Source organism: Mustela nigripes, chromosome 4 (genome assembly GCF_022355385.1).
Source record: "Mustela nigripes isolate SB6536 chromosome 4, MUSNIG.SB6536, whole genome shotgun sequence".
NCBI classification, from domain to species: domain Eukaryota; kingdom Metazoa; phylum Chordata; class Mammalia; order Carnivora; family Mustelidae; genus Mustela; species Mustela nigripes.
The window spans coordinates 75,174,515-75,193,576 of NC_081560.1; the positions used below are offsets into that span (position 1 = coordinate 75,174,515).

Genomic DNA, 19,062 nt, shown 5'->3' on the forward strand with positions numbered 1-19,062 from the left:
AAGGAGCCAGATGCAGGGCTCAATCCCATGACCCAAAGATCATGACCAGAGCCGAAATCAAAAGTAGGCCACCCGAAGGACTGAGCCACCCAGGTACCCCATGTTACCGTTTTTAAAAATTTATGTTACATTATAGAAATGTACATGATCAAAGAACAAACAACTCCTATTAATGATCATTAATCATTAATGGATGATTAATTAATGGATTAATGGATCACCCAAAAAGTCACCTTCCACCTAAAACAATGTGTTTCAGTGTTTAAATTGTTTGTGAACTACAAAAATATGAAGAGAGGGAAGACATCCTACAAAAGGTATCTATGAGACAACTTAATTAAAAAATAAACTAAGAGTGCCTGGGTGGCTCAGTCAGTTAAGCAACCGACTCCTGGTTTTGACTCAGGTCATGATATCCAGGCTGTGGGATCGAATCCTGCAAGGGCTCTGCACGCTACACTCAGGGTGTCTCCTGCTTGAGATTCTCTGCCTCCCCCTCTTTGCCTGCCCCTCCCCTACTCTCTCCCTCTCTCATATAAATAAATACATAAAATGTAAAAAAAGATAAAAAATGAACTAATACATGCCTTAAATATTAACATAAAAGATGGAATTGTAACATTTTGTTAAAAAAATTCCACAAAAACTAGGATACTAATAAGACTAATTATTAACTTAATCCATTGGACATGGTCTGGAATCTAAAAGGAAGATGTGAATTCTTTTTCCAAATACTGACTGACCTAGCTCAATAATCTTAACAGGTCATATATGCCCATTCCCCAAAAGAATTCTAAACCGGTATTGCTCAACAGAACCTTCTGCAGTGATGGAAATGTTCTGCCTTATCCCATAAGGTAACCACTAGCCACATGTGGCTAATGAATACTTGAAGGGTATCTAACGAAACTGAAAAATAGAATTTCCAAAATTACATCCTATTTACAAAATAATCCAGTACCCTAAACCTCAAAGAAACTGACTCCCAAATCAATGCACCTAATGCCATTATTAGGGGTCACACATCTGCTGTTCTAAAGAAAGACATTTTTAATACCCAAAATATTATTTTTACAATTTATTGCATTCAGAGGAACTTAGGTCAGATATATTCTTATGCAAAATATTAGTTAGTCTTGACCTCCACATTACCTTCTTAAATCTGTTATAGCTGTTCAATTTCAAATGGATATCCATTTCCTGTTATTTGCCAGACTTTATAACTTACAATGGATACAAAAGTTTTAAATGTAGTTATCGAATTGATACAGGAAGATGAAGTAAAGTATCATAAGAAAACAAAACTTTACAAAAGGTTATAAAAGTGGATTGAATGTGTATCTGATCAAAGGGAATGCAGCTCAACAAGGACTTACTGGTTTAGCACCACATCAAGAATGAAGGATGTTCCAAAGGCATCAACCTGGAAGCTCGCCTGGTCAACATGAGTCAACTGCAATATCAAAAAGAAGAAAGGTACTTACTATTCAGCCACAGCAATCAGACAATAAGCATTTCTTATGATGATTCAAAAAGATTTATAATATCATAAATTAGAAAACAGGTTCAGCATGGAGCGTAAAGGAAAAAAGTAAAATCCATTACCTTCTTAGAAGCCAAGCATTCACCCATCTGAAGTAAAGTACTACCTCACCCCAGAGGGCAAGTACCCTACCTTTCTGGTTTACTCAAGTGGCTAAACAGTTCATTTCCAAGAAGACTGCACTTCATCCATTTTACTCTATATTATATGATGGGCTCCTTTAAAATTAAACTTTGTACATTAAAAAAGAGGGAAAAATATGTTCAATTTAAGAGTAAAATAATAAGACGGATAACATATTTACAAGGAAGGTATCTAAATCTAAAAAAAAAAAAAAAACCTTTTTAATCCTATCTGATATTTAATATTAAATTTAAATTTACTTTAAAAATAATATTTCAGTTCTAATTTGCCAAACATAATTTCATAGACGTCTCCACATCTTTTTAGAGCAAAACTCAATCTTTGCTAACTACTGAAAATATCACCTATGAAAATTTGTTAGGAGAAAAAAAAATCACCATTTCCTATGTTACTCTAGGAACTCCCAGAGAAAATCACAAGGGACTCTTAAAAAAAAAATGTAATGTTACCAATAATACCAATATTAACATACTGAATAATCAAGTGCATTAACTGAAAAGAAGGAAACAAAACCATTTATTGTTTGATTCTCCAAATATTAACTGTAGCTATAGATAATCAGTAGGACTATGAATTAAATTTTTTGTTTATATTTCTCTAGTATCCAAATTTCTAAAATAAACATGTAAAATTCCAACAGTGAGAAAAAAACAAACACTATTTTATAGATAAAAACCATCTGAGCAACCATATTTAAGTAGTACACGAGGCAGATGGCGTTACTGTTCCCAGAGAACCAGCACATCTTAAAAAAAAGAAACACCCTAGGATTCTGTGGGCCATTAAGAGCACCTCAATCATCCCTGGGATTTTCACACATAGTAAGTTTATGGTATCAGGTGAAAGGAGAGAGCTTAATTGATAATAATAAAGCTTTTTGGAAAGAAAAGATAATTCTTGTCTTTTAAAGTATTTGAAAGAAGCAGGGGTAGAAGAACACCATACCTCAGTTGCTAACACATTCCAATCCCCATGTAGCCCCAAGAATGAAGAACTGTTTGGATACCTCTCAGCCTCATTACCTCATTATCGTTCAACTTTAACTCCCGGTTCATCCCAAGTAATAACCAGGCTGTCACCAAACTCTGGCTTTTTTCCTTCTTAGAGTTTTTGAAACCATACCTTCCTCTTCCCATTATCTGCCACAGATCATACTCTCCCTGATCTAAAACTGACTCTTTACCAAAACCCAAATGCAAGCCCTAGATTTCCTACTGTACCAAACACAAATTTTCTCTCCCTGGATATCAAGATCCTCCACAGTCACCTCTCCCCACCCTAGACATAATGGCACACAAGTCCCCAAGGACACACCCATACTCTATCTGTGGTCAAGTCTCCCTTCTACACTTTAATTCAACAAGCTGGGTGTATTCCAACTTTTTTTGGTGTCTTTCATCCATCACTTCTGCGGAGCGCCTTTCTGAACCAGACCCTTGGATAGTGATCTTCACCAAGGTCATTTCCCAGAAATGGCCCCTTCCATCCTTCAAAATGCAGCTCAAGCTCCTCTTTTTATCAGTCTCTTAGGGCTGTCACAGACGAGGAGTCTTCAACAACAGAAATTTACTTTCTCATAGTCTTGAAGGCTGCAACTGTAAGATCAAGGGGTAGGCAGATTTGGATTCTCCCGGGACCTCTCTCCTTGGCTTCTCACTGTCCTCATGCGGTTTTTTCTCTATACATGTGCACACATGGCACACCCTAACTACCTCATTTAACCTCAGTTGCGTCTGTAAAGGTCTTATCTCCAGAGTCACAGCAGGGGTTAGGGCTTCAACACAGGACTTTTGGAGGAGACATGATTCAGTCTAAACACTCCTCCTCCATGAAGTCTTCCCAGTCTTTTCCAACCACCTCCTCTCCTCCTCCTCAATACTGTTCACTATCATATGAGGTGAACACGTAGTGACCCGCGTCAGGTACTCGATAAGTATTTCCTGACTGACTCATTTGAGGTTTTATCAGTCACCTGGATACATAAATGAACAACAACGGAACAGCTATAAATTACCTGCCTACAGAAATGCACTCCTTCCATCAAAGTTGTTCTTAATGCCACTGTCAGTGGATAATGTCTTTCCTTTTGTCTAAAAGCTTTCTGAGTTTCCTGAAGTGCTAACAACCATGTTTTGGAACAGCCTGCGGAAAGTGCTGCTTACCAGAAATGATGTCTCCATTAAAACCTCTCTTCTCTCCATTCTTTCTTGGCACATAACTGGGGTGAATAGTGGAGAGGCCCCATGCTGTTCATCATGGTATCCCGATTCAGTGTAGGGACCAAGATAACAATACCGTTCTTTCTCAGCAAGATACTTATTGTTTATACTAATTTCATCTAATTCTTAGGTTTTGTTTTTCCTGCAGCTTCAGTTTAGAACAGCTAGTATCTTATTTTATTGATCTCGCACGTGTCCCAAAGAGAAACGCATTACTTAAATTCAAAAGAAAACCTATTGACAGCATGTTTAACTGCTGTTTAGTAAAAAAACGCTTGCATTATTGATAGTAACAGGAACAACAGTATATTAATATTGTTTTAATCTCAGGCAAGCTTCCTTAGTCTGTACAAGGATTGATTCACTCAACAAAAACCTTCTGAGAGTCTAGCAAGTGCTGGGAGCTATTCGGATTTAGTAAAGAAAGCTGACCACGTTTCTCTGTTAGTGGGGCTTATTTTCTAGGGGAGGGAGACAGAAAGTGACAAATGACAGAGGATGAACAATAAAAAATAAACTAAGAAAATAAATACATTATTCCCAGATTTAATAAAACATGGTAATAAAACAGGTGACCGGGGTTGGGATTCTAGGTGGTCCTAGAAGGCTCTGGGAGGATCTGGCATCTAGGGGACACATGAGTGAGTAAAAGGAATCTGTAGTAGATGGAATAATGGCCCTAAAGATGCCTGTACTCTAATCCCAGAAACCTATGAACATATTATCTTACACGGCAAAAGGGAATTACTTATGTGACAAATTTAAGCACCTTGAGATGGAGAGATTATCCTGGGTTATCCAGGTGGGCCCAATCTAATCAAGAGTCCTTGTAAGACCCGAGTCTTAGAAGGGTCAGAGTCAGAGGAGACATGATGATGGAAATAGAAATTAGAATACGGTGAGGCAAAAGCCATATGCCAATGAATACTGGCAGCCTCTAGATACTGGAAAAGGCAAGGAAAATTCTCCACTAGAGAAACACAGTATTGCCAACATCTGCATTTTAGCTTTACAAAACCCATTCCAGGCTTCTCATCTACGGAATTGTAAGAAAATTAATTTTTGTTGTTTTATAATATTAAGTTTGTCGTAATGTGTTACAATAGCAAAGGGAAACCAAATACAGCATCACTGGCAATGTACCCGAACATTAAGAAAAGCAGTTGCCATAAAGAGCTGATTTCACCAGTGGTTCAATGTCATTCTCTTCCACGGATTGGTTAAAACCAAGGCTCTCACAGCTGGAGCTCAGACATTCATGAAGGCACAAGGATCAAACTCCAAACTCAAGACTCCCGGCCAAACCAAACTGGCAGTGGTGATGGCTGAAATAAATGTTAGCATGGTTTCCTTGCATTCTGTGTGGCCTTCTCTCTTTCTGGAACCTGCCTTCCCCATGTTTGACTTAAAAAAGCAGACCAAAGAGAACAAATATGTTTACGCCTTTAGGTTATCTTGGAGAAATAATTAAGTAGAATTACACTGACTTCATGCTGTATTAACAACCTAGCTTCCTGGCCAACACCATCAATGTGAGCCAAGATGGTTCTCAGAAAGTTAATCTTAGACCCAGCCTTTTTAGTTCAAATGAAAAGGAAATGTTTGAGAAGAGAGAACTAGTATAATATCAGGATTTTCCCCTTTTGGGGGCTGGATGCTAACATATATTGCCAAACAAAAATTCTAATGCTTATTAACTTCCATTTGAATGCTAAAAGGTAATAATGGCTCTCAGAGATATGTAAAAAATGTAATTTTGCAGAAATGCATTCTTTCAAATTACTTCATAAGAATGATTTGCTATTTTGGGAAGCCTGGGTGGCTCAGTCAGTTAAGCAGTTGCCTTCAGCTCAGGTCACAATCCTGGAGTCAGGGGACTGAGCCCTGCATCGGGCTCCCTGCTCAGTGGGAAGTCGGCTTCTCCCTCTGCCCCTTACCCAGCTCATGTTCTCTCTCTCTCACTCTTTCTCTCTCTCAAATAAATAGATAAAATCTAAAAAAAAAAAAAAAAAAAAAGAATGATTTGCGATTTCAAAAACTATTAATCAATGCTTCAGTATCATACAGTAATATGGAGAAAACTCTTAAAGCTCATATAATACATCATCTTTATTTTACAGAGAAGAAAACAGGCCATTGTGGACAAATGTCATTTGCAAAGTCACACTGCTTGGTAGCAGAGGCTGTTGGCATCATGCTTCATCCTAGTTTTCATACTGCAGTGTGGAGGTGCTTGCAAGTTTTACTGGGTTCTTAAGAGTAATTATTATAATAGCATTTTTAAAGTCACTAAAATGTTCTAAAGAACATTTTTAAAGCGTATGAAAAGAAAATTAAATGATGAAAAACAGTGTTTAGAAATCTGTTTTCACTAGAAAAATCAATAGCGTTACCACATCGGACACAGAGCAAAGGTTCTGAGGCCAATTGATCACAACCTAAGAAATTAAGAATTAGTTTAAAGTAGACATAGAAATCCATCTTTTAATGAAAAAAAGTTACATAGGCATGGCAAAGTGTGTGAGTGTATGTGTGTGTTTTAAGGACTGAGACAGCACTGAGGCTAACCTCTCTAGGAGCTGTGAAACAAAAGATTGAGAGAAAAACATCGGAAGATATAAAATAACTATCCAGATGGCAAGAAAACTTAATAAACCAATAAAATTATGTAAGGATAATTTTAAATTCAAATTTCAAAAATGAATCACAGAATTTTAGGACCAGAAGAACCTGCTACAAATTCCCAGATTGAGGCCTATTTATTATTCATGGATAACAGCTGAAATTTCAATGTGAAGCTAACATAACCCCATGCTCCTGTGCATTTTGCCTCTTGGCAGCCTTTCTCTCCTTGCATCGACTAGAGCCCATGAACCAGGGCCAACCTACATATCCGAAAGATCAAGTAAGTACAAATGAACCTTTCAAGACTGCTTTATTCATAACCATTTTTTTAAAGCTAAGTTGACACTGAAACTTTCACGGGAGAATCAGAACTCTGACACAAAGAGAAAGACAAGAGAGTTTGGGTTTTTAATTAAACCCAACTTGAATAATGAATCAGTGAATACCAATGGAGGTAGGAGATTACCAGTTAAATGGCATTGTGTAACCCGGTAACTGTTAAAGTAATTAACATTATTAAAAAGAAGTCTTTAATGCATGTAACAGAATCTTTAGCTTTTCTGCATCCAAAATACTTTACTATTCACTTCAAGTTAGTTTAAAAAAAAAATACAAGTGTAATTCCTGGCATCTAATATACCTTGAGATCAGTAAAAAACAAAATACCAATACTCACTTGCATATATCATCCCTTTCTTTTTCTACAACAGAAAAGTCCAATTGAAAAATCACCAGGATCCCACTGTAATTACTCCACGGCCTTATGTGAACTTCTAACAAAAGAGCTCAAGGAGACACATCTATTAACATTAAGATTCCTCATTCTACAATTTGTTGGGGCCACAGCAGCCGGATAGTGTTCCCTTGGCTAGTAGGTTAGTAAATGGAATTCTGTGCAGAGCTAACATGTGTGAGCCTAACACGTAACCAGTTCCCATGGTTTTCCCTTCTAGTTGAACTTGGTCTCCAACTCAAATGCCAGTTCTTGCACTGACTTGAATTGATGTGAAAAATTTTGCATTGATGCAAACCTGTTCATTCAATGGGACATACCCTTGTTTTGGGGTGGATGACCCAAGGATAGATATTATACCATATAAATCTCTGCATCGAGGAACCTCTAAGGTGAAGCCATATATAACACACGCACAAACACACACACACAACTTTCTTTAATGAGTCCTTGACAAGCATTCTCTGAATTTCCCTGGCTGAAGTTTCCAGTCGGGGTGACCCTGGAAGCCCTGAAGGCTTTGATTTCTTTACGGCCATGGGCCCTTCTCTCCAGTGGCCCCTGCTCCAACAACTAGAGGCAGAGAGACTGTGCTGACACAGGCACCAACCAGCCTTGATATTCTCATCTCCACTCCGGAAGTCAGGCAGCCTCATTACCTATTTATGCTCCAGCTATCTGCTGATAAATCAGTCTCTCCATCATCTTGGCCATTAACCGCCCATTACTAGGTCTTCATTTTAGGCCTGAACAAGAAACGCTTACTCGTGTAATTCTGAAGTCAGAGAAGGCCTCTAAGACCTTTAGCAGCCTGAGAACAATATAATATGTAGTGCTATTGAGCTGTAATTAAATCTGAGTGCAAGGAACCCCAACGTTTGGATGCGACAAAATCAGCAGACAAAAGGAGCAGACGAGAGATGAATCAGCCCTGGAAAACAGATACTTTTCCTTACTGCAAGAAAGTTGGGGAAAAAGATGACATGTCTTCCTGGTCCCACTAGTGACTCGATATTTAAAAGTAAGTTATGAAACCTTCCTATATTTCATCTTGCTTTTCCCCAAATGTGAACTGAAAGGAGTATAAGTTACAGAATGCTGTGAGAAAAACACTTAAAAATTTTTGTTTATGGTGAAAGTATATAACAGCTTGTTACAAAGAATAATGTAACTACTGAAAGCTAAGTAAAAGACAGATAAAAAGAGCAGAGGAGGGGAAAAATCAGTAAACAGTTAAGCTGTTACATTATCAAATGAATAACTAGTCAGTTCCGCTCTAAGTCAGATCATTTTAAAAGCAGGCCTCTAAATAAGGGTTGTCTCTTGCCAGCTGGGTCCCAGTCTCTCCTGGAGGCAACATCGGAAACAGGCCAAGTCCAAAGAACAAAAAGTAAGAATGGCGAGTTCTTCACATCAAGATTCACTTCACTCAGTGCTGGTATGTCAATGCACTTTTGTCTGCTTGCTTGATTAATTTCATCTTCTTTGCAAAGATATTAGAGATGTCTGAGAGTTATGGTTCATTTCCACTAAAGGGTTAGCTCCAAGCATTCAAGGAAAGAAAAATCAGAAATAATACTGAACAAAATCCCATGATGACTAGCTGGCACATAAGAATTCCATAGCATTTTCCTTGGGAAGCAAATTCACGTAGGATAAAAAAGGATTTTTCTCCCCTAGAACTAAAGACTAAAATTATGTAAACTTTGGAGGGCTTCCTGCACACACATAAACTTACACATACATACACTAAACTGTAAAAGGACCAGATTCCTAACTTCCTAACATATCTCCACTGTCCACAAATTTTCCAAGAACACAGTGAAGAAATAATCAAGTAAAATATCGCAAAAACAAAATTCCTGCTTAAAAGGAAAAAAAAATAGGCAGTAAGTTTCTAATGTCCAAGATATTCAAAAGATGCTTTTTCTTCTGAAACTCGTCACTCACCCACCAAGGGCTTTCTTCAAGAGGACACTAAATGAGAGAATTTCAGAGACAAGAACCCCTGAAAATATTTCTTTCTGTTTGTTTGTTTCTCAAGTAGTTAGAACGAAGATTGATATGAAGAATACACTTGCCACCTTACCACAACTAGGAAGGAAAGGAAAAAAGGCAAACTTGTATGAGGGAAATAAAACAATAGCAGCCATCTCTGAGGAAACCACGTCTCAAATCATGGACTCTTCCATGCACACACAGGTTAGAACATAGCAAGAAACTGTTATAGAGATTTAGTGTGACATGAATCTGTCCCCCAGATTTTTAAACTCGTAGTATGATTCACATACTACCAGCTGATGTCTCCAAACTGATTTGAAGAATAACTCCTTGCCCTCATGTTAGAGGAAAGCTTTCATAATCCATCCATGATGTATGTTTGAGAGAAAACACAAATACCCAGTAGGAAAACTTTTGTTTTATGTACAGCATTACATGTATCTAGTCTATAATCTTTTGGGAATACTAACTTCAAAAGCACCAAAATCTGGGCGCCTGGGTGGCTCAGTGGTTAAGCCGCTGCCTTCAGCTCGGGTCGTGATCTCAGGGTCCTGGGATCGAGTCCCGCATCGGGCTCTCTGCTCAGCAGGGAGCCTGCTTCCTCCTCTCTCTCTGCCTGCCTCTCTGCCTACTTGTGATTTCTCTCTGTCAAATAAATAAATAAAATCTTTAAAAAAAAAAAAGCACCAAAATCTAAAGAAATTAAGTAAGTATAATTTTTCAAACATGTTACTAGGAAAAATCAAACAGGTAACAAAATCATGAAATTATTCTGTTGGATAAGGGTAATGAAAGAAACTCTAGCAATTACTTTTACTTATACTTTTTTCATTTATTGGAGTCAGTCACTATTAGCCCTAGCAATAAATAGATCATTTTTGTCACCTAATCTTTACCACTAAACAACTCCCCTAGAAAAGTGAAATGCCTTTGAAAAATATACGGACTGTAAATCATGTCTGAAAGCAAGACTGTTACGAGAGGAAACAGAAAATTCAACCAATCAAATCACATTATCCAATGTAATTCCAATAGGCTTGCATGTGTGTTATGGCAAGGAAAGATTGTAGCCAACTGTAACCTAGAAAATAATTACTACTTGATACAAGCAAACTCTATAAGCTGGAGAGTCTGACTCCAAAAAATCAGAACAGAAGGATACCTGCTGCCCTAAAAGAGGGAGACAGAACACAGATTATCACTAAAGGGTTTTCAAGACTAGGACAAGCAAACAGTGTCTAATGATAAGATGTCAGAATCGAGCATAGAGTATCCCTTGGCCCTGAAACATAAATTCACAAGAGAAAAAAAAAAAAGAGAGAGAGAGAACCACAACATAATATTGGAGACTTTCTAAATATAAAAAGAAATCAAATCTTTAGTCCCACCACTTTTCTCTTCACTGGCATACACTCAGCTCTTGCTAGAAACAACTTCATGTCAAAGGTATGATAGAACGTGACTCCCTCCATGTGAGAAACAAAAAAGGACATGTAAGCTATGGACATTGGGGAAGGTATGTGCTATGGTGAGTGCTGTGAAGTGTGTAAACCTGGTGATTCACAGACCTGTACCCCTGGGGATAAAAATATATTATATGTTTATAAGAAAAACCAAAAAATTATTTTTAAAAAAAGTTTAAAAAGAGAGGAAAAAAAAAAAAAGGAGATGTAAATAGAGTCACAAGCAGCCATGGCCTCCTTAGGGTGGGCTGGTGAAACCAGGGAGCCCCCAGCTAGGCAGAGCCATTTTTTTTTTCCCCATGTTTAAACTCTCAGCCTTAACAAAGGAGCACACATGCAGGGGCACTGGACTGTTTCTGATGTTCCATAAATGACCTGGGTCTCTATGCTGTTGATGTGTTTTGATATGAAGCTGAACAAACTCTCTAGTTGTTGCCTCTACTGAGCACAGATTAGAGCATAATGAAGGCTTCGTGCATCTGGCATGCTGGGTTAAAGAAAGGATTCCTACAAGACATCTTGATTCTCTTTCACAAAGGAAACAGACTGGGCATGGCTTTTCTGTCCATTTCATGATAGTTTTTTATAGCTTGTTGCTCGGAAGCAAATGAAGACTTTGAAGTAACATAGAGTTCATTTTTCAATTGATTTATTAAATGATGCTGTAGGAGAATTTATTCACTGCTGAAAAATGTGTAGGTAGGGGCTCTAAACTATGCCCACTGAGTTTCTGGGAAGCTGCCTCCTGGCAGGGACTCCTGACTGAAATGTTCCCCAGAACAGGATCCTTAATGAAGGGCCACTGAGCCATCCCCTTTGTCCTTCTCTGGTCTTCCCTACATGGGTCTACCATCTTCATACCACCACCTCCTCCTGAACCCCTTCCCTGTGCACAGGATCCTATGAGAACCGCAGAAGACTTAGAGGAAATACAGTCCCTGTCCACAGATTTTAATGGTCTACAAGGACACTTTACAACCATATAAGGGAATAATCCAGTGCTAAAGTGTTTTTATCCTCGAGTTTCCCTCTGTTTAAAAATTGTGAGCAGTCTCTTATGAAAAGCTGCAAAGAGTACTGGCTAAGACCCTAGATTCCAGAGTCAGATTTCCTGTTTCAAATTCTACCTCCACCCCTTCCCCAAGTTAATGATCTTGGGCAAGTTACTTAAACTCGCCATGCCTTAGTTTCTCCGTTGAGTAAATGCGAATAACATTCCCAACCTCAGGATTGCTGGGAAGACTGAGTACACACAAGGGGCGCAGAAGAGTCTACCTCCATCAGTGCTATCACTGCACCACATGGGTAGCACAAGTCTGAGTACACATAAATCAAATTCTGTATTACATCTAGGACTCGGACTTATTCTCGCTTACCCATTGTCACTTCCAGATGACAATTCCTCCATTCCTCTCTGAGGCTCATGCCTGATGGCTGCATTACCCTCCACTCTCTGTACCAAGTGCCTGTGTATTCCCAACACTTAGCACCTTGCTTGGCACAAAGTATGTGCTCATTTATGCATTTAATATAAACGTGACAACTGTTCTCTGACAATAATATAAATAAACGTTATTTTGCGAATTGCCAAAAATGGAGAGGAGCTCTTAGGAATATAATCATTATAAAGGTTGCTTTCATTGTTTAAACTATTTTGTTGGCTTCTTTTAGTTCTCTAGCAGTTACAAGCACTACCATTGTTAAAGAGAGTGTAACCCTTCTTAGCATGTGCATTCCACTAATGGTCCTTGAAAATTTCTGACCTGTATTCCATGCCCAATTTAATCAACTAATACTTGGTAATGAGTGTGGTCATCATTTAGCTACAGCACTTGAAATATGCATTACCGGGACGCCTGGGTGGCTCAGTTGGTTAAGCAGCTGCCTTCGGCTCAGGTCATGATCCCAGCATCCTGGGATCGAGTCCCACATCGGGCTCCTTGCTTGGCAGGGAGCCTGCTTCTCCCTCTGCCTCTGTCTGCCTGTGCTTGCTCTCTCTCTCTGATAAATAAATTTTTAAAAAATCTTTCAAAAAAAAAAAAAAGAAAGAAATATGCATTACCTATAGGAGAAAGATGGGAATTGGGAGTTTTAGGGAAATTCAATGACTTAAGTGATTAATTTCCCACTTGTTAGGTAAAAAATATATATCTATTCAAAACTATTTTGAGGGGCCCCAGGGGGGCACAGTCCATTAAGCAATCAAGTCTTGGTTTTAGCTCACTCGTGATCTCACGGTCATGCAACTGAGCACAGAGTCTGGCACATAGTCTGCTTGAGATTCTCCCCCTCTCCCTCTGCCCGTCCTGCTCCTGCTCTCTTTGTCTCTCTCTTGCAAATAAATAAAAAATTCTTTAAAGAAAAAGAAATTATTTTGAAAAAATTATGGCTGAGACTATTTTATAAGTTTTTGAAACAGTTCCCCAACCTCTATTTATGGTCTGTTCCAATGCTGAATCATCTTATTTTCTCTCCTATATAGCTAACAAAACTCTCTTAATGCAATTTAGGGCTATTGCCTCCATTTGTGAAACAGGATATGTTCAAAGATCTGTTGGAAGCATGCCGCTCATCTCTTAAGTACAGGAGAAATTATGTACTACTTTGTAAGCTTTACAGCACACTAGCTCTAAAAATACCTACCAACCACACAGAATAAAACATCCTGCAAAGAAAGTAAACCATAGCCACACATGTACTAAACATGAGAGAGGAGTACATTTAACTGCATGGAAGTAATACTACCTTGCAAAGAATAATCAAAATGCATAATACCATGGGGAGATGGAGGGGAATGGATTACATTTAAACACCAAAGTGAAAATCTATATGTTCTTCTTTGGTGAGAAAATACAATCCTTTGAGAAGACAGGATACAACTGAAAATACTGCCAGACACATGGATAATTCCAAATATTTACCCCAGTACAGTTTTCAGTGAGACCTTCCAACACAAATCTTTGGAGTAACAGCACTGTTACTCATAAGTTACAGACACGCCAGTCTTAGGGTCATTGTACCGGCTGTTCTTTCATTCTGGAATGCTCTTCCTGATATACATGCCTGGCTCACTCCCCGCTTCCTTCCAGTCTTTTACCAATGTCACTCTCTGCAAGACACAGTGGACCACCCTATCAAAAATTACAACCTATGATACCCACACCGCCCCCCCCATACTCCCAATCCCCATTATCATGGTATATGTTTCTCCTTCTCCGTAGAACTCATCACCTTCTAATATACCATATAATTTGTCATTTTTTATATGTTTATCTGCCAGAATATAAGTCCCATAAAAAAGGAAATCAGGTGTTTGTTGTTTTTAATAATTCACTGATATATCCCAAGGGCCCAGAACAGTGCTTGCCACGTCGTAGGCCCTCAATAAATATTTGTGGAGTGAATTTTTAAAACATCAGTTCACAAATATAATCACAAGAAATAACTCCATTTCTCTCTCTCTCTCTCATGTATATGTGCACACACACACTTTACTAAGCCTTAATCTGGAAAAAAAAAGAGTAAAAATTTTAATTGCAAAGCTGGCAAGTTTAAACTTCATAAGGAAAGGAACAAGAATCAAAGTCTATGAAATATTTTCAATCTTCTCTGTTCCTTCATTATTCAAAGACAGGATGATGAAAGGAGAAATCGAGAATCTCTAGTTCTAGTGAAAACACACTGCAAAGAACAGGAGCTATAAAAAGGCATGATTAATGGCTCAAACATAACTAAAATACCCAACTGCAGCAAGGCCAGAAGGTTCAGAGACAAGTGTAGCTGTTTCTCTCATCCACTGGAAGGTGAGAATTGAAACTGACCCACCGGCCCTGGTGGAGATGGGATGGTCCGCAAAGACTCTCCACAAAGACACACACAACCCCTGCTACTACCACCGGCAACAGTATCTGCATTTGGAGTTCTTCTCCTGAACACATCCCACAGTGAGCATATGATGCTAAAATGAAAGCATACGGATTTCTTCTAACCTAATTATTTCTTGAGAAAGAGAAATAACACAATCAACTTTGAAATAACAGATTCTGGAAAGCCTGTTTGTTGAAAACTGTTGGAAATGCAGAAACACATGGTTGATTGATTAAGTGTTAAAATATTTATTAAATATGGAAATCCACTGCAAGAAAATGGAAGTTCTTCCTTGCGCTGAGGGCCATGTCTAAGGCGGGGCAGAGTCATCTCAACAAAAAGCTCGGCAAAGGAGCTTCTGATCATAGCTTGTAGACAAGGGGACCCAAAACAACAGGACGATTCAAACAGGAGAAAAAAGAGAACTGAGAATGACTAAAAGTTGTATTAAAAGCCACTGCTAAAAGGTACACAAATTTTACAGTACATGAATTATATCTCAAAAAAGTTGTTATTAAAAAACTATATTAAGGGCTGCCTAGGTGGCTTCATTGATTAAGTGTCTGACTCATGGTTTCAGCTCACGTCCTGATCTCAAGCTCCTGAGACTGCGCCCCACACTGTGCCTGTGCCCAGCACTGAGTTTGATTGTCCCTCCCCGCCTGCTCCTCCCCCTGATTAGGTGCATGCACCGGCATGTGTGTGTGCCCTCTTTCCCTCTCAAGTAAAATATTTAAATTTTTTTTAAAAAATAAAGTACAAAATAAATGAATAGAATCTTTAAATGAAAAAAATAAAAAATAAAGTACAAAAATTATATTAAAAAATTAGGATTGTTGGGCACCTGGGTGGCTCAATGGGTTAAAGCCTCTGCCTTCGGCTCAGGTCATGATCTCAGGGTCCTGGGATAGAGGCCCACATCTGGCTCTCTGCTCAGCAGGGAGCCTGCTTCCCCCTCTCTCTCTGCCTGCCTCTCTGCCTGCTTGTGATCTCTGTCAAATAAATAAATAAAATAAAAATTAAAAAAAAATTAGGATTGTTGTCTTAAACACATTGCAAATGCAAAGTTTTCACAGAAGAAAATGGACTTTGTTATAAAAACTGTTACTTTGTATAAAAATTTGGAAGCCATTTTTCCTCAAAGGTCTGTTCTTTAGATTTTTGCTTTCTGAGGCTCTTCAAATAAGACACGGATTTCAAGGCACGCCTAAGTGGCTCAGTGGGTTAAGGCTCTGCCTTCGGCTAGGGTCATGATCTCAGGGTCCTGGGATCAAGTCCCGCATCAGGCTCTCTGCTCAGCAGGGAGTCTGCTTCCTCCTCTCTCTCTCTCTGCCTGCTTCTCTGCCTACTTGGGATCTCCCTCTGTCAAATAAATAAGAAATGAAAATCAATGTTGAGAAATCTTAAAAAAAAAAAAAAAGACATGGTTTTCAAAAAGAAAATAAAACAAGTTATCAAAAGAAAGCATCTCATCCTCTAACCCAGCTCTACATACAAATTCTAATACAGCCTGGTTTAGAAACCTGGAGTCCACCCTTTAATCCCACTGCCTGTTAGCCAATTTGTGTCCTGCTCTCCCTTCCTTTGCTCATGTCCTGGCTGGGAACAGCCTTGTGGAGGATACAGACCACTGAGGTCTTAGCTGAGGCAGGGAGGCCTCCCAGCCCAAAGTAATAAAGCTGCACTGTTACTCATTCAATTTTAAGAAAACAAATTCCACATGATATTTGAATTAATATTATGGAAACAAAATTACACAGTGTAGAGAATACAGTCAGTGATACTCTAATAGCCTTGAATGGTGAGACACCATTCACATCCATAATATTTTTATAAGTTTTTAAGTCTTAGCATTCCAAGTGATTATGAAGATGGAAATATACAGAAATTTTTAGGCACTGTCAGTGGAATATAAACTGGTGTATCACTATATAACCTGGCATTATGTAGAGAAGTTCAGAACTTCTCTACATAACTTGAAAGCAATCTATAAATACCATTAACATAAAAATAAATGATGGTAAGTTTATAACATGGAAAGCCAGAAAAAAATAAAAAGGAAAGAATTCAATTATTTTACCTGTACCAACATAAGAAATTGAAAATCAATGTTGAGAAGTAGAAAAAATATACGATACCAAATAAGTGCATGTACAAAACACACAAAATAGTAATATATATTGTTTATGGATAAATATTTATGAAGCTAAAGTATAAAAAATCCAGGAAGGATGCACACTAATTGCAAGATAATGATTTCCCTTGAGAAGGATGAGGAAATGGAAAGCAGGAGAGCATCAGCTGAAATCTATAATGTTTATTTCTTAAAAAAAAAAAACAAACCCAAAACTATTAAATTTGTGTTGATTCTGTGTGGTGAGTATAAGAGTGTCTCTCTCATTATTCTATCTACCTTTTTTATATGTTTGAACTACTTTAAAACAGGAGCTTTTTTTAATTAAAAAAAAAAAAAAAGCTTTCCTAAAAAAATTTTCACAAGCACCTTCACATGGTCAATTTTGTAGATGCCACAGAACAGCTAAGGGGTGAATAACTCAAGCGTGTTAATGTCTCTAATGCCATGGCCAGAAAAACTACAAGAAACAAAAATTAATGGCTAAAAGACACAAGGAGGTTCATATTGACACAACTTTCTAAAACCTTTTAAAGGGGTGTCTGGGTGGTTCTGTTGGTTAGCGTTGGACTCTTTTATATTTTTTAATTATTTTTATTAAAGACTTCATTTATTTATTTGACAGAGAGAGAGAGAGATCACAAGTAGGCAGAGAAGCAGGTAGAGAGAGGGGAAAGCAGACTCCCTGCTGAGCAGAGAGCCTGATGTAGGGCTCAATCCCAGGACTCAGAGATCATGACCTGAGCGGAAGGCAGAGGCTTTAACCCCCTGAGCTACCCAGGTGCCCCAGTATTGAACTCTTGATTTTGGCTCAGGTCATGATCTCAGGATCTTGAGATGGGGAGGGTTCCATGCTTAGCACAGAGTCTGCTTGAGAGTCTGTCTCCCACTCCCTCTGCCTTCCCCAACCTATGCTTCTGCTCACAGGCACATACTCCCCCCCCCCCCCCCCCCAATCTCTCTCTAAATAACAAATCTTTTAAAATCTTTTAAACCAGAGCTGCCCAAAGAGCTGCCTTGGGTATGAGGCTCACCTGCCAGGAATCCTTAGAACAGTTTTATTTATTTGAGAGAGAAAGGCAGAGAGGAAGGGCAAAAAGAGAGGGAGAGTCTTAAGCAGACTCAATCTTATGACCCTGAGATCAGGACGTGAGCTGAAACCAAGAGTTGGACGCTTAACCAAATGCACCACCCAGGTGCACCAAGGTGATGAAAATGTTTTAACACTGACAATCGGAGTGGTTGCACAACTGTTTGAATATACTAATAAACTTTGAGTCGTAAACTATTGCTAAATGGGTGAATTCTATAGTATGCAAATTATACTCGAATAAAGCTCTCATTAAATATATAAACACAGGTAAAATACACGTAATTTTGTTCCTGAGATTACAATGGGTCTGCTGAACTCATGAGAACTGCTAGAGTTCATTTCTAGGGGCCAGCTACTTGATCCTACAATTTTGAAGTGGGATCTCCTCACCACCCTATGCCCTCACTTTCCTTTCTGGTCTTAACTCCTTCAGGTCCTTCATTCACACTAAGATATAAGTGCTTAAAAACTGCTCAGAGTGCCATCCCTCCCTAGGGTCTCTATTTATACTAAAGGAACTATTCTCAAGTGGTGTTTTTTTTTTTTTTTCTGATTTAATTAGATGTGTGGTCTTTTAGCATCATGGAGATTTCATGGAGTAACAGTTCTGTGTTAGTAATATCTACCTCCTAAGAAATAAGGAAAGAAAATATTTTATATTAACTTGTTAGGCCATAAAATGGTGGTAACAACTGGAGAAAAAATGAAAATAAAATATTAGATAAGAAAGTACCTGGGACTTAGTTAAAAGAAAAAAAAAGATGTAGTTAGTTCAAAACCCCAGTTCAAAAAAAAAAAAAAAATCAAAATTCCAAGATAAATATCAAGGGAACTCCTTGGGTGAGTATGTCATAGGAGGTCAGATCCATCAAAAAATACTACATGTCACTCTCCCAGAAGACAAGCATCATTGTCTTAAAGAAAATGCAGCTCCAGGCCCCAAATGGTAAACTCTAGTGAATGAAGTCACACACAAAGGTTAAATAGCTTGGATTTATTTTTACTGGAAGAGATGAGGCTATAAACTGACATGAGTGATTTTGTCACAGTGATTAAAGTGGCAGAGAGACTGTGAGGTGGCCTTAGGTGGTGGAATGTCAGTATGCCAACCAGTGTCTGAGTTCCCACTGCCTTCTCTGGTGTTCTCCCTCCTTAACATCGTGGCCCTGCCTTTCCTAATAAATCCCACCTCAAATCTGAAGCAAAAGAGACAGTTATTTCAGCTCAGATCCTCAGGGAT

General features: G+C 38.4%; 1 protein-coding gene across 14 annotated transcripts in view; it reads right to left on the minus strand.

Annotated features, from left to right (window-relative positions):
- Window positions 1–19,062, minus strand: part of ADAM22 (ADAM metallopeptidase domain 22) — a 222,240-nt gene that overhangs the window by 187,259 nt on the left and 15,919 nt on the right. For all 14 annotated transcript variants that reach the window (XM_059396900.1, XM_059396912.1, XM_059396911.1 and 11 more), the window contains exon 3: window positions 1,377–1,453. In XM_059396900.1, coding sequence (XP_059252883.1) covers window positions 1,377–1,453 — 77 coding nt within the window. The remainder of the gene's footprint in view (window positions 1–1,376; window positions 1,454–19,062) is intronic.